At 39.0% G+C, this 12699-nt stretch overlaps 1 protein-coding gene across 7 annotated transcripts in view; it reads left to right on the top strand.

Annotated features, from left to right (window-relative positions):
- Positions 1-12239, top strand: part of SULF1 (sulfatase 1) — a 178024-nt gene extending 165785 nt beyond the window's left edge. For 5 of the 7 annotated variants that reach the window (XM_027064448.2, XM_027064450.2, XM_027064451.2 and 2 more), the window contains one exon: positions 9909-10087. In XM_027064448.2, the coding sequence (XP_026920249.1) occupies positions 9909-9939 (31 nt within the window). In that variant the 3' untranslated portion in view covers positions 9940-10087. Of the gene's footprint in view, positions 1-3530; positions 3568-9908 lie in introns of those variants that run through there. The other 2 variants (XM_053208646.1, XM_053208644.1) reach the window with 2 other exon arrangements.
- Positions 12240-12699: the final 460 nt, after the last annotated feature.

Below are 12699 nucleotides of genomic sequence, written 5' to 3'. Positions count from 1 at the left end.
CTGTTATCCCCATTTTATAGATTAAAAAATTGGATCACAGAGAAACTCAGTAACTTTCCCAGGATTGTACAGCTGATAAATGATGGAGTAGGTAATCAACCCAAGGAGTCCGATTCTAGCCTGTGCTTTTAATCTCCATACTGTGCTGACTCTTTCAACAATTTAAACTTTTTTTTTTTTTAACGTTTATTTATTTTTGAGACAGAGACAGAGCATGAACGGGCGAGGGTCAGAGAGAGGGAGACACAGAATCGGAAACAGGCTCCTGGCTCTGTCAGCACAGAGCCCGACGTGGGGCTCGAACTCACGGACCGTGAGATCATGACCTGAGCCAAAGTCGGCTGCTTAACTGACTAAGCCACCCAGGCGCCCCAACAATTTAAACTTTAACTGCACTTTCTCATCTGTAAAAATTTGCTAATAATATGCATATACAGAACAATATGTAAGGATTACATAGGCTGATATCTGAAAAGTGCTTAGCACAAGTAAGCCCTGTATATATATTATTCTATGAACAGTGTTTGATAACAGAGTTGAATAGTGAGAGATATGCCAAAGAACCCTAGAGTTTTGAAGGACATTTACCTTCACGTTAATGAGTAATAAAATTAGCAGGTTTTTTACTAATCAAGGGCTAAGAAAGAGGGAAAATTATGTGCTTTTGCCCCAATAAGCAGGTATGTGCTTTTAATCAGTCATTGACTATACAAAGTTATTTGTCTATAGATAAATGACATAACTGACATTTACTGATAGTTCTATACTGTCTTCTTAGTTGAAGGTTTGTAGTCTTTTATTTGTAAAATAAATAGGTATTCTTGCACTGCATCAGTAAAACTAGTGCACGAGAAATCTTCCATGCATAGCAAATAAAAAGGTATTTGTGATTGGCTTTTAGTTCCTTGCAGGACCCTGAATTCATCAGAGGCTCTGAAATTTCAAAACCCAAAGCAAATTTTCAGGCAGCATGAAAGTCCTCCACAATACACGCTGATTTGGCCACAAATATTGGAAACTGTGCCTTCAGAAAAACATTCGAAGACAACACAGGAAAACAGGGAAGGGCTTCAGAGAAAGGAATGGCTACATTAGAGCAGATACCCTGTTCAGGCTCTCTCAGTTTTGTAAATCAAATCAATGCCCTCAGAACTGAAAGCTGGGAAGAGAACAGCCATATCAATGACCACATCCTTCCAGTCAGCAACGATGGGTAAAACTACAAAGCTTGTGAATTTCCAGTGGACCTCTTACAGTTTGCTGTTGGGCACGGGTACCGACATTCATCTACAGGTGTGATGTAGGCCTTCCCAACGCGCTTAGGATGAGAAGAGGAGGGTCACGAAAGGCTTTGCGGAGAGAATGATGTTCAAATTTAATTTTGAAGGCCGAGAGCTGACTCAGACGATGAGGCAGGGAAGCACATTCTAGGAAGAAATGCCAGTGCTGAGGAGGGAGAGAGCCTGGTGCTTTCAGGAAACTGCACTGTTTGGGCGAGGCTGTGGCAGAGATGATGTGGGGAGAGCAGGCCGAAGGAGTGGGAGGCATCAGGCCCTCTCCGTAGAAACTATCCTTTCTGCTTCTCAGGACACTCCAGCAGCCTTTGTTGATTGTAACACCACTGCTCCAGGAAGAGTTCACGCACGCGTGATCTCTCTCGACCGCTCGTAGAGTGTGACATAATTACGTGATCATGTTCTTAAAAGCAAATAAGTTGCCGTCTGGAAAGAAATGTGGCTCAGCTTGCAACCTGCATGTGGTTTTGAATTGCTGTTAGTGGTTTTGCCATCTTTGTATTCCCCAGATTGGATGAGAATCGCCTGGAACTTGAAATCCTCTGCATTTATTTTGAAAACTGACTTGTCAGAACAAACCTATTCATCCGTTTCCTCCCTGAGTAAAGAACTTCACAATGGCCCCCCGAAAGGAGCTCCTTCTGTGATGGGAGGACTGGTAGAAACCAGGACAGAAATGCGGAAAGCTTAGTTCTAAGGTCTAACAAGGTGTTCACTTTATATTTTGATACAATGTTACATTTACAGAAAACTTGCAAGAATAGTTCCAAGAAATTTTATCTCATTTGCCTTATTGTTTTCTCTTGCTCTCCGGCTCTTTCTCTGCATATACACACACACACACACACACGCTTCTTTTTTTCCTGAATCGTGCGTAATTTGCAGACATCATATACCTTTATCTGTAAGAGTTTTTGTACATATTTCCCAAGAACAAAAACATTCCTACATAACTATTGTAAATTTATCAAAATCAGGCAATTTAACACTGATACAATACTATTATGTAATCCACAGTCCATATTCAAATATTGCCAATTGTCCCAGTATTGTCGTGTTTATGGGTTGGGGAGGATTTTGTTTTTTCTGGTCTGGGATCCAATCCAGAAACACACATTGTAGTAAACAGTCATGTCTCTTAAGTCTCTTTCCATCTGGGATAGTTCCTCAACCCTTCATTGCATTCGTGACATTCTGAAGTGTACAGGCGAGTCGTTTTGTAAAATGTCCCTCAGCTGGGGTTTTTCTGATGTTTCCGCATGATTGGACTAAAATTGTGCATTCCTGACAGGAATACCACAGAAGGGGAAGTGTGCACTCAGGATATCTTACCGGAAGCTACGTGACATCTGTTTGGTGGTCTCACTTTTGATTACTCGGTGGAGGTGTTGTTTGCTAGGTTAATCCACTATGAGCCTACTATTTTTCCTTTTTTAATTACTAATTCATCCACTGCCTTTTGAGGAATCCATAATTCTTGCCTGAATCATTATGACGGCTGCAAAGGGATGATTTTTTCCAATTCTGTTTGTCTGGCTACATTTAAGTGGTACTCTACCATAGGCAAGAGATTTCCCTTTTTGTTGTACGTGCGTACATATGTACGTATGTATGTGTGTATGCATTTATAGCAATAAGGATTCATAGATCCTCATTTTATCCCATGAATATCTTTTTGCTACCATTATTTATTTTGATGACCAGAATGTCCCAGTTTGGGCCAATGATGTCCCTTCAGGTGTCCTTTTGGTGTGTCCCCATCATCTTTTGAGCACTTCACTGCTTCCTGGCCTAACACTATGTTCCAGGTTCATCTTGTATTTCACTCCTCGACCTCTGGAATCTGCCGTTTCTCCGAAGGACCCCAGTTCCTTTTAAGTGGGCAGCAGTGGCATCTGAACTAGGCTCGAGGTGCATAAAATTGATATGGAGGCATCTTTGTATGTAGACCCTCTGGGCGGACAGAGCTAAAATGCACGTGCAAGTATATTGACAGCCACTCCTGTTTCTACAGATATGGAGATACGTGGGGACATAGCTATCTAGATATATTTAAAATTGTATGTTTGTACTGATATCTCTAATTCTAGTTTAACAGCATGAGGTTCATTTTAGTCTTCCTAGTTTCTAAATAACTTCCTTTTTTTTGACATGCTTACAATTATTTATTTGTTTGTTTATTTATTTAATTATACTTTGTTAATAGTAGACTCTTTATTTTATTTTATTTTTCAGGAGTAGAACCCAGTGATTCGTCACTTACATACAACACCCAGTGCTCATCCCAAAAAGTGTCCTCCTTAATGCCCACCACCCATTTAGCCCATCCCCCCCCCCACCACCCCCCCGCCAGCAGCCCTCAGTTTGTTCTCTGTATTTAAGAGTCTCATATGGTTTGCCTCCCTCTCTGTTTTTATCTTATTTTTCCTTCCCTTCCCCCATGTTCATCTGTTTTGTTTCTTAAATTCCACACATGGGTGAAATCATATATTTGTGTTTCTCCGACTGACTTCTTTTGTTTAACATAATACATCCTAGTTCCATCCACATTGTTGCCAATGGCAAGGTATCATCCTTTTTGATTGCCAAGTAATATTCCACATAAATGATAACATCCTTTTCCAGCAGTGAGAAGCCTACTTTCCATCATCCTCAATGGATTAACGCACCTGTTAAATGCTACAGCACACGGAAAGCAATTTCAGAATTGCTAAATCATACTGCTGTAAACACAAACCTGCTAACTAGAGTTCAATATATTTTTCAGTTCCTTCCGTCTTTAGAATGAGAGAAAATAGGTAGCTCACTCGGTTAAGCGTCCAACTTTGGCTCAAGTCATGATCTCACAGCTCGTGGGCTCAAGCCCCACACCAGGCTCTGTGCTGGCAGCTCGGAGCCTGGAGCCTGCTTCAGATTCTGTGTCTCCCTCTCTCTCTGCCCCTCCCCCTCTCACGCTCTGTCTCTCTCTGAAAACATTTTTTAAAAAGAGAGAGAAAATAGCACTGTGTTTGAAGTTACTCAGAATAGTTTTGTTTTCCCTTCTTCTTTATTTTAGTTACGTTACCCATTTGAAATACGGCAAGGTTTGTTTATTTCCATTTGCATTCCATTTTCGGTTCTATTTTTTCTCGTCATCAGTAGTTTAATTTTGTTTTTCAGTACGTAATACTTTAGCGTCGTTCCAAAAGTCAAAACTGCCAAAAGCATGTGCAGAGAAATGTTAGTCCTTCCCACAGTCTCTTCCCACCCGTGCACTGTATGTAGATAACCAATCTCATCAGTTTGTTTTACCTTCCTCCGTTTCTGGTTGCAGTAGTAAGCAGACGGGGATATTTGATTTCTCTTACTTTTTTACACCAGAGGTAGTGTACTATATATATTGTATTGCACTTAGTTTCTTTTTCACCTAAAATATTATTTTCACTTTAAAATATATCCTCTCCATCGCTTCATAGAAATTTTCCTACTCTCTTTTCACGTCTTCCTAGTAATTTGCTGTACGTATGTACCATAATTTACTCAGCCCCTCTTTTAAGTATGAGCATTTCAGTTCTCATATTTCGCAATTACAAGTAGTGAGACAGTAAAGAGCCTTGTGCAAATATATTTCATATCGTTGAGGATATCTTCAGAGTAAATTCCTAGTTGCGGGATTACTGGGTCAAAGGTAAATGCCTATATGGATATATTAAATACTGCCAAATTTCCGTCCATATGGTTTGTACCATTTTGCATTCTCATCACCAGTGTACGAGGGTCTGCTTTCAACAGTTGTCAAGCTTTAAAACTATTTTTCCAACTGAATGAGAAAGAAAGGGTATCTCAGTATGGTTTGAATTTGTATTGCTCTTATTATGAGTAAAGTTGAACATGTTTTTGAAAGTTTAAAGGCCATTTTACTTGCTTTTGTAGATTATCTGCTTGTGTCCTATGCCATTTTTCTATCTGGTTTTTGAAAGAAGTATCAGAAAGAATTTGCATCTTTCTGATGATGAGTCTTCTACCTAGGTACAAAAGCTGTCTTTCCACCTGGTTAAGTAAACTTCTAGGTCTTTCAGGAGCTTTTTATATTGTCTCATAGGTTTTGCACATTTCTTGTCAAGTGTATTCAGAAGTATTTTATCTTCTTTGTTACTGTTATGAATTGGGCTTTCCTCTCTCATCAAAACCTCTTTATGATTATCATGTGTGTATATGAGGGCTATTGGTTTCTGTGTATTAATTTTGTATCCTGCTACTTTAAAAAATATTTCTATTTTTGAGTTAATCTTGTCATTGATTTTCTTGGGTTTTCCAGGTATACCTGTCAGATATTTGCAAATAGAGATCGCTTTGCTTCCTTCCCTATTGGTTGTCTCTAATTGATTCCTCTTGTTGAATTGAATGAATTAATACTTCTAGTACAATGTTACCTTGTTCCTGATCTTAGTGAAAATGCTTTTAAGACTTCCTTTTGGGATGCCTCGGTGGCTGAGTCAGTTAGCATCCGACTCTTGATTTTGGCTCAGGTCATGATCTCACATTTCGTGAGATTGAACCCCATGTCGTCGGGCTCTGCACTCACAGCACAGAGCCTGCTTGGGATTCTTTCTCTCCATCTGTCTCTGCCCCTCCTTCTCTCTCTCTCACTCTCTCTCTCTCTCAAAAACAAATAAACTTTAAAAAAATATTTTTTAAAAAATTCCCTATTGAGAGGACAGATTTTAGGACTAAGTTAATACATTTTTGTCATGTTAAGGAAATAGCCATTGACTTTTTTCTTTTTTTTTTTTTTTAGTGTTTTATTGCTAATGAATGTTGAATTTGTCAAAAGCCTTTTCAGCATCAATGGAGATGCTCAAATAATTTTCTCTGTAGATCTTCCAATAGGATATACTATATTAATGGATGGGCTATGAATGAACCAACCTTTCATTCCTAGAGTAAATTCTACTAGGTTATCATGTGTTATATTCTTAATATAATATTGATTTCTATGCTTTGAAACAATTCATACAGCATTCAGATTCTCTTTTCCTTGAAGGCTTGATAAAATTCTCCTGTGAAACCACATGGACCTGGTGCATCTTTGAGGATAGTTTCTTAATAATCTTTCTTTCCCTTCTTTGGAAATTGCTTTATCTAAGCTTTCTATTTCTATTGGGTCAATTTCAATAAACTGCATTTTCCTGGGCAATTACCTGTTTCATCTGGGTTTTCTAATTTATTTGCTTTAAGGTCTGCAAAGTAGTCTCTCTCATGCTTTGAGTTTTGTATATTTCAATGATTATTTCTCCCTTGTGATTTTTTTATTTTGTGTATTTGAATTTTCTCCCCTTTGTCTCAACTAGTTAAACTAGTGATCGTCTGCTTTGACGCTTCTTTAAAGAACCAGGATTTTGATTTATTAATGAGATATGTCATTCTTCTGTTCTCTACCTCATTAGTTTTTGCTTTCACCTTTATTATTTCCTTCCTGGTGCTTTCTTTTGATTTATATTGTTCTTTCTCCAGCTTTCTGAGTTTTGAGTTTGATTGATTTATTTTTTCGTGATAAAAGTGTTTAAGGCTATGAATGCTTAAAATGACACATAAGTATCACGCTTGATGCATCATAAGTTCTAATACATAGTGTTTTCATGATCGTTTTTTTAAGTTTATTTATTTTGAAAGAGAGAGGAAGTGAGCACAAGCAGGGGAGGGGCAGAGAGATTGGGAGAGAGAGACAGACACAGAGAGAGAGAAAATTCCAGGCAGAGCCAGACACAGGGCTCAAACTCACAAACCATGAGATCCTGATCTGAACTGAAATCCAGAGTCAGACACTTAACCGACTGAGCCACCAGGCACCCCGTTATCATTTTATTTTATTTTATTTCATTTTATTTTATTTCATTTTATTTTACTTTATATTTTATTTTACTTTATTTTATTTTTAACATGATTTATTGTCAAGTTAGCTAACATACAGTGTATACAGTGTGCTGCTGGTTTTGGGGGTAGATTCCCGTGGTTCATCGCTTACGTTCAACACCCAGTGCACATCCCAACTAGTGCCCTCCTCAATGCCCATCACCCGTTTTCCCCTCTCCCCCGCCCCCCCATTATCATTTTTTAAATTCTGCACTTTTAGCTTTGTATTTTCCTTTTCACCCAGATGATGTTTGTCAGCTTCCAGATGAAAGAGCTCTCTTGTTGTTTTAATTTTATTAATTTCTAGTTTCATTGTATTATATCAAAGTGTTGTTTGTAATATTTCTATTTTATGCAACTTCCTGATGCATTTTTCCGTGACCTAACACATAATCAAATAATGTGAATTTCTGTGTGTGTTCGACAAGGTATAACCTCTATCCTCGGAGTATACTGTTGGATACATTTGCATGAGAATTACCTGATTGATTATATATTAAGGTCTTCCAGATTCTTATTTATTTTATGTCCATTTGGCCTCTCTTAGATTGAGTCTCACTTATTATTATGTCTTTGTGTATTTCACTTTGCATCTTCTACAGGTAGTTTCTTCTAAATTTATAAAGGTGTTGCCCTTTACCCCCCCTCTTTGAAACTTTGTAGGGTTTGTATTTTTGTCCTCTTGGTTGTCTTTGATCTTAAATGTTGGTAACGCCCTTAGTTCCTGCTTCTTACTTAATCTTTTATTATCAGTGGTCAGTTTTTAGTGTTGTTCTTTGACTTCCAACTATTATTAGCTCTACCCTCAATGAGCTTCTTCTCTTTCAGTTTTTCTATCTTTCCTCCCGTGTTGAGTCACATTATTTTTACTTTGTCATAGAAAACGTATATATTATCTTTTGACCCTTCTACCTTTATTGTATCCTAAATCTGATAAATATATTAAATGCTCACCATCAACCCTTTTGCTGAAATTTCTCCGGTGATTTCTTGGTTGGATGTGAAGACTGCTTACTCCAGATGAGCTGATATGTACAGTATTACCTGTGTTCTTACAATTTATTTCTGGAACTTTTTCTGTAGCCTTGATACTTGAAGAAGAGCTTGAATGGTTGTGAGATCCTTGATTCGTACTTGAATTTCTGACTTGAGATGGCTTTTCACATCCTGGGGTACTTGATGGAAAACACGCCGTTTACTTGGCAGCATTGTGTTGTGGTTCTTTCCACTTTATGGTCACTTTGGGCAGGGTGTTGGGCATTTTCATAAGATAATAGGTTTTGTTATTCTTATTTTCTATTTTATGATAATTTTGTATAGATTTAGGCCGTTTTTATCAATCTCCTGGATTTCAAGTATTTATAAGATTTCTAGTTTAAGAGGCTCCTTTCTAGCATGTGTAACCAAATATACGTTCTTTTTACTTTTTTACGTTATTATTTGGGAGTGGGAGTTGGGGAGGTTGTGTGTCTTCCAGTTTTTTCCTTCTCTTTTTTCTTACAGGATCTGAAATCCACCCCCCCCCCCCCGCCTCTTTCGCTGCCTTTTTTCTTTTATCACCCAGTTTCCAAAGGATGTTCCTTGTTGCTCTGTGTCCTTGTCTCCCTGCCGCACTGCAGCCTCGATTCGCGCCCACTTCTGAGTCTCTTCCTCGTCTCCACCGCAGCTTTTACCGGGACTTTTACAGTCTTTCCTACTTCAGGTTGACACTCTTTCCGACGATGGTTTCAACTCAGCTCTTGGCTGCAACCTCATTTCCTTCTTCTCTCGTCGCTACTGTTTTCCCAGGGCTCGTGCCCAAAGTGCGGCGTATAGGTCTGTTGACATTCGGTATTAACTTTTTTTTTTACTTACAGGTGGTTCGAAGAGTACCTCATTTTTGATCTTTTAGTGATACGAAGAGTGTGGGTTTTGTGCAGTTTTTCTTATTGTCCCTGGTGGTCCGTATTGCTTTGTGGCCAGTTCATCGCATTAATCCAGGCTGCCTCTTTCTAAATGGTACTCGGACACAACAAAAGAAAAGATGCTATTTTCCACAGGACTGTAGTCACCTTGGTGATGTAAAAAGATCTGAGAGAGGAAAAATTGGGGGCATTCTTTGTATACTATGAAAACCACCCAAAGATCATTTTATCTAGATATAGATATTTTAGGGGGAAAAAAACGAATCAAAAACAGATTCAAACATTGGATTCCAAGAGTTTAATTGCTTCCATGTTTGTTTTTATACTGAGTGCCAGGGAGCATACAAATATCGTCCTAAGCATCACCTATTCCATGAAAACACTTTCAAACTCATCATTCACCCAGCAACCCTGTAGGTAGTAAAGGTTCTATCACACAACTATTCCCACATCTGACAGATGAGGGAGCAAGACTCAGAGAGCCTCGCTCACATGATGTCCCAGTTGCAGAGTTGACTTGAGTAGAGCCGGGAGTGAAATGTAAGCCTCCTGACCGATGGTGCCGTGCATTTCCGGCACTAACCACGCCTCGTCATGGAAGTTTGCATGTGTTTGAGCCTCTTTCTAATTTTTTGGTATTGTTCAATCGCTTCTGTAACCTAAGGCCACTCCTTGATAACAAATTACCAGGGGAAGATACTCTTCAGCACTGTATTTCAAATTGATTTGCCTTGGTAAAAAACAATGTAAGTTGCTTGTCCAGTAAGTGGGAAATCCTTTCTCCACTAACAATCCACCTTTGCCTCTCTTTTCACAGAGGACAGTTATGGGATGGATGGGAAGGCTAACCAGCCCAGCCTCGCTGCAGACGTCAACTGGCAAGGCCTGGAAGATTTATACAGTGTGAATGAAAGCATCTATGAGTACAGACAAAACTATAGACTTAGTCTGGTTGACTGGACTAATTACTTGAAGGATGTAGATAGAGTATTTGCACTGCTGAACAGCCACCATGAGCAAAATAAAACAAATAAGACTAAAACTGCTCAAAGCGATGGGTTCCCAGGTGGATCTGCTGAGCTCTCCGTGCCAGTAGAGATGGCCTCCGCGGAGTCAGATGATGACCCGAGTCGGATGGTTGGGGAAGCACCTCACATGACCTTGCCAGCTGACCTTCGAACCCTGCATTTGAACCAACCAACATTCAGTCCAGAGACGAAACTTGAATGGAATAACGACATTCCAGAAGTTAGTCGTTTGAATTCTGAACACTGGAGAAATCATAAAACTGAAAAATGGATGGAGCACGAAGAGATAAATCATCCCGAAACTGATTTCAGTGGCAACGGCATCCCAGAGCTGGTGCTCAAGCCCAGGCCTAGGCTGCAGCCCATTAGCAGGCAGCAGAAAGGACTTCCCCGGGTTGGTGGCCCAGGAGGTGTTTTTGAAGATCAGCTGTATCTTCCTGTGCATTCTGATGTTGATTCTGTTCATCGGACGATCAATACGTCTGCCCTGGAGCAGCCTATTAACTCCAGCAGCGTGAAAAGGATATTGGACAAGGTGAAGAATCACGAGACAGGCAGCTTACAGAGTCTAGAAGGCAGTGCCTCCTTTCCACTCTCCTCGGATTAGATGAAATTGTTACCTGACCCTAAACACAGTATTTTTTTAACTTTTTATTAGTAAACTAATAAAGGCAATCATGACAGCCAACATTCCGAGCTATCCTAGATACACATGTGCGAAGTTGGCATAGAAGTTAGCACACAGGCGAGCGGTAGGCACACAGGGATGCGGTGTTGTAACTCCCTATTTGTCAAGAGTAGAAATAAAGGTTGATTTGTGTTTATTTGGGGGAGATTAAAGCAGTATTATCTTTTGAAAGCCATAGGGACGTGCCTATACGAATGTTATCCAATCAAGATGGCTAGAATTGTATCTCTCTGAGTTTCTAAAACTTGACGTCCTCCGTGAATCTTTCAACCTGCGTCCCACTGCCTGCATCATGTGGTTTTGATTCCTTTTTAACCACTGGAATTTTTCAGTGCCATCACGTTCAATGATTTTGCACTTTGAGATCAGATTGCCATGTCTGTTTGGTTAGTCTTTTTTTTCTTGCCAGAGGCTTTTCCTAGTCTCACTGCTTGCTCTCAGTGTGACCGTGGAGAGCAGACCCCAAGAATGACACACAGTATGGATCACATATTGTCTAGCGTAAGCTCTTGCCAGAAAATATTGCATGCTTTTTCCTTGACTTGCTAAAATTGATTAGCAGAAAGGCATGGCTAACGATGTTGGCAGTGAAAATAAATAAATCAACAAAACAAAGATCGCTTGCTCTCTCTGTGCCTAGCCTCAAAGTGTTCATCATATGCTTAAGATTGCTAAATTTTTGTTATTTTATTAGCAGGATAAAAGGACTGAAGACTTTTTTTGTCATCTTGGTTTTCTTGACCTGGCTAATAAGCTAAAGTGGTGAGAAAATATACTTAGTTTTGAATTTATATAAGGAATCTTTTTCAATAAAACACACTCATGAATGTTTCATATTTTAAACACACCATAGGTGTTGTATGATTATTTTTAAGGCCTTCACCAAGTTCGGATTTTTTTAAAGGCGTAATTCAAGACTGCTTTTGAAATTCTGTATTCTTGAAAATATTCTTGTTATGTATTAGATTTTTAAATATCAGCAAAAGGATTACCTCATCAAGAGTTATCAGTACCCTAGCCAACTTCCCAAACAGGTTTATTTTTTAGCTTAACAGTGATTTTCTTTTTATTTTTAGACCATTCAAATGCATAGGTAAATTATGTTTTCTTCAAGTGTTTAAGGTAAACTCTTTTAAAGAAAATTTAATATGTTATAGTTGAATCTTTGATAACTTTAAGTCTTTATCATAGACTCTGTACATATGTTAAAATTAACTAGCTCTTTATCAGATGTGTGTGTCACCAGCTGAATGACAGAAGAAACATATTTATGGTCATGAATGATGTGCTTTGTAAAAAGATTTCAAGTTATTAGGAAGCATACTGTGTTTTTTAATCTTGTGTAATATTCTGTGATACTTTTATAGAACAATTCTGGCTTCGGGAAAGTCTAGAAGCAATATTTCTTCAAATAAAAGGTGTTTAAACTTTACCTGTTTCAGAGAAATGAGCTTTCCAACTTTTTGTGGTATACCCACTCTTTGCACGTAAAATTGAGTCCTGATCTCAATTGACATGATTGAATATTAGCCATATCTGCAAAACTGCCCCAAAGTCAGTAGGTTCTAGAACATGCTCAGATCGATGATTCCAAAGTGGATTTGGCTCTGTGCTTCAGGGAGGATGTGACAGAGGCCGCACAAGCGAGGCTTCCCCGCTGTGCAACCTGGCCAGTGGCACAGAGTCAGAGCTTGGTTTAACTCTCTACTGTTGCCATCTTGAAATCTTTAATGATTTTTGAACAAGGAACCCCACCTTTCCATGTGTCACTGGACCCACAAATGATATAGCTGGCTCTGGGCAACACAAATGGAGTTTCTCAAAAGTGGGAGGACAGATCCACCAAAGGAAGTTTCAATTCATGGAGGACAGGACAGTGGACTCTGCTTTTT

The sequence above is a fragment of the Acinonyx jubatus genome, chromosome F2 (assembly GCF_027475565.1).
Source record: "Acinonyx jubatus isolate Ajub_Pintada_27869175 chromosome F2, VMU_Ajub_asm_v1.0, whole genome shotgun sequence".
NCBI lineage: Eukaryota > Metazoa > Chordata > Mammalia > Carnivora > Felidae > Acinonyx > Acinonyx jubatus.
This window is presented reverse-complemented; position numbering and strand designations above follow the sequence as displayed.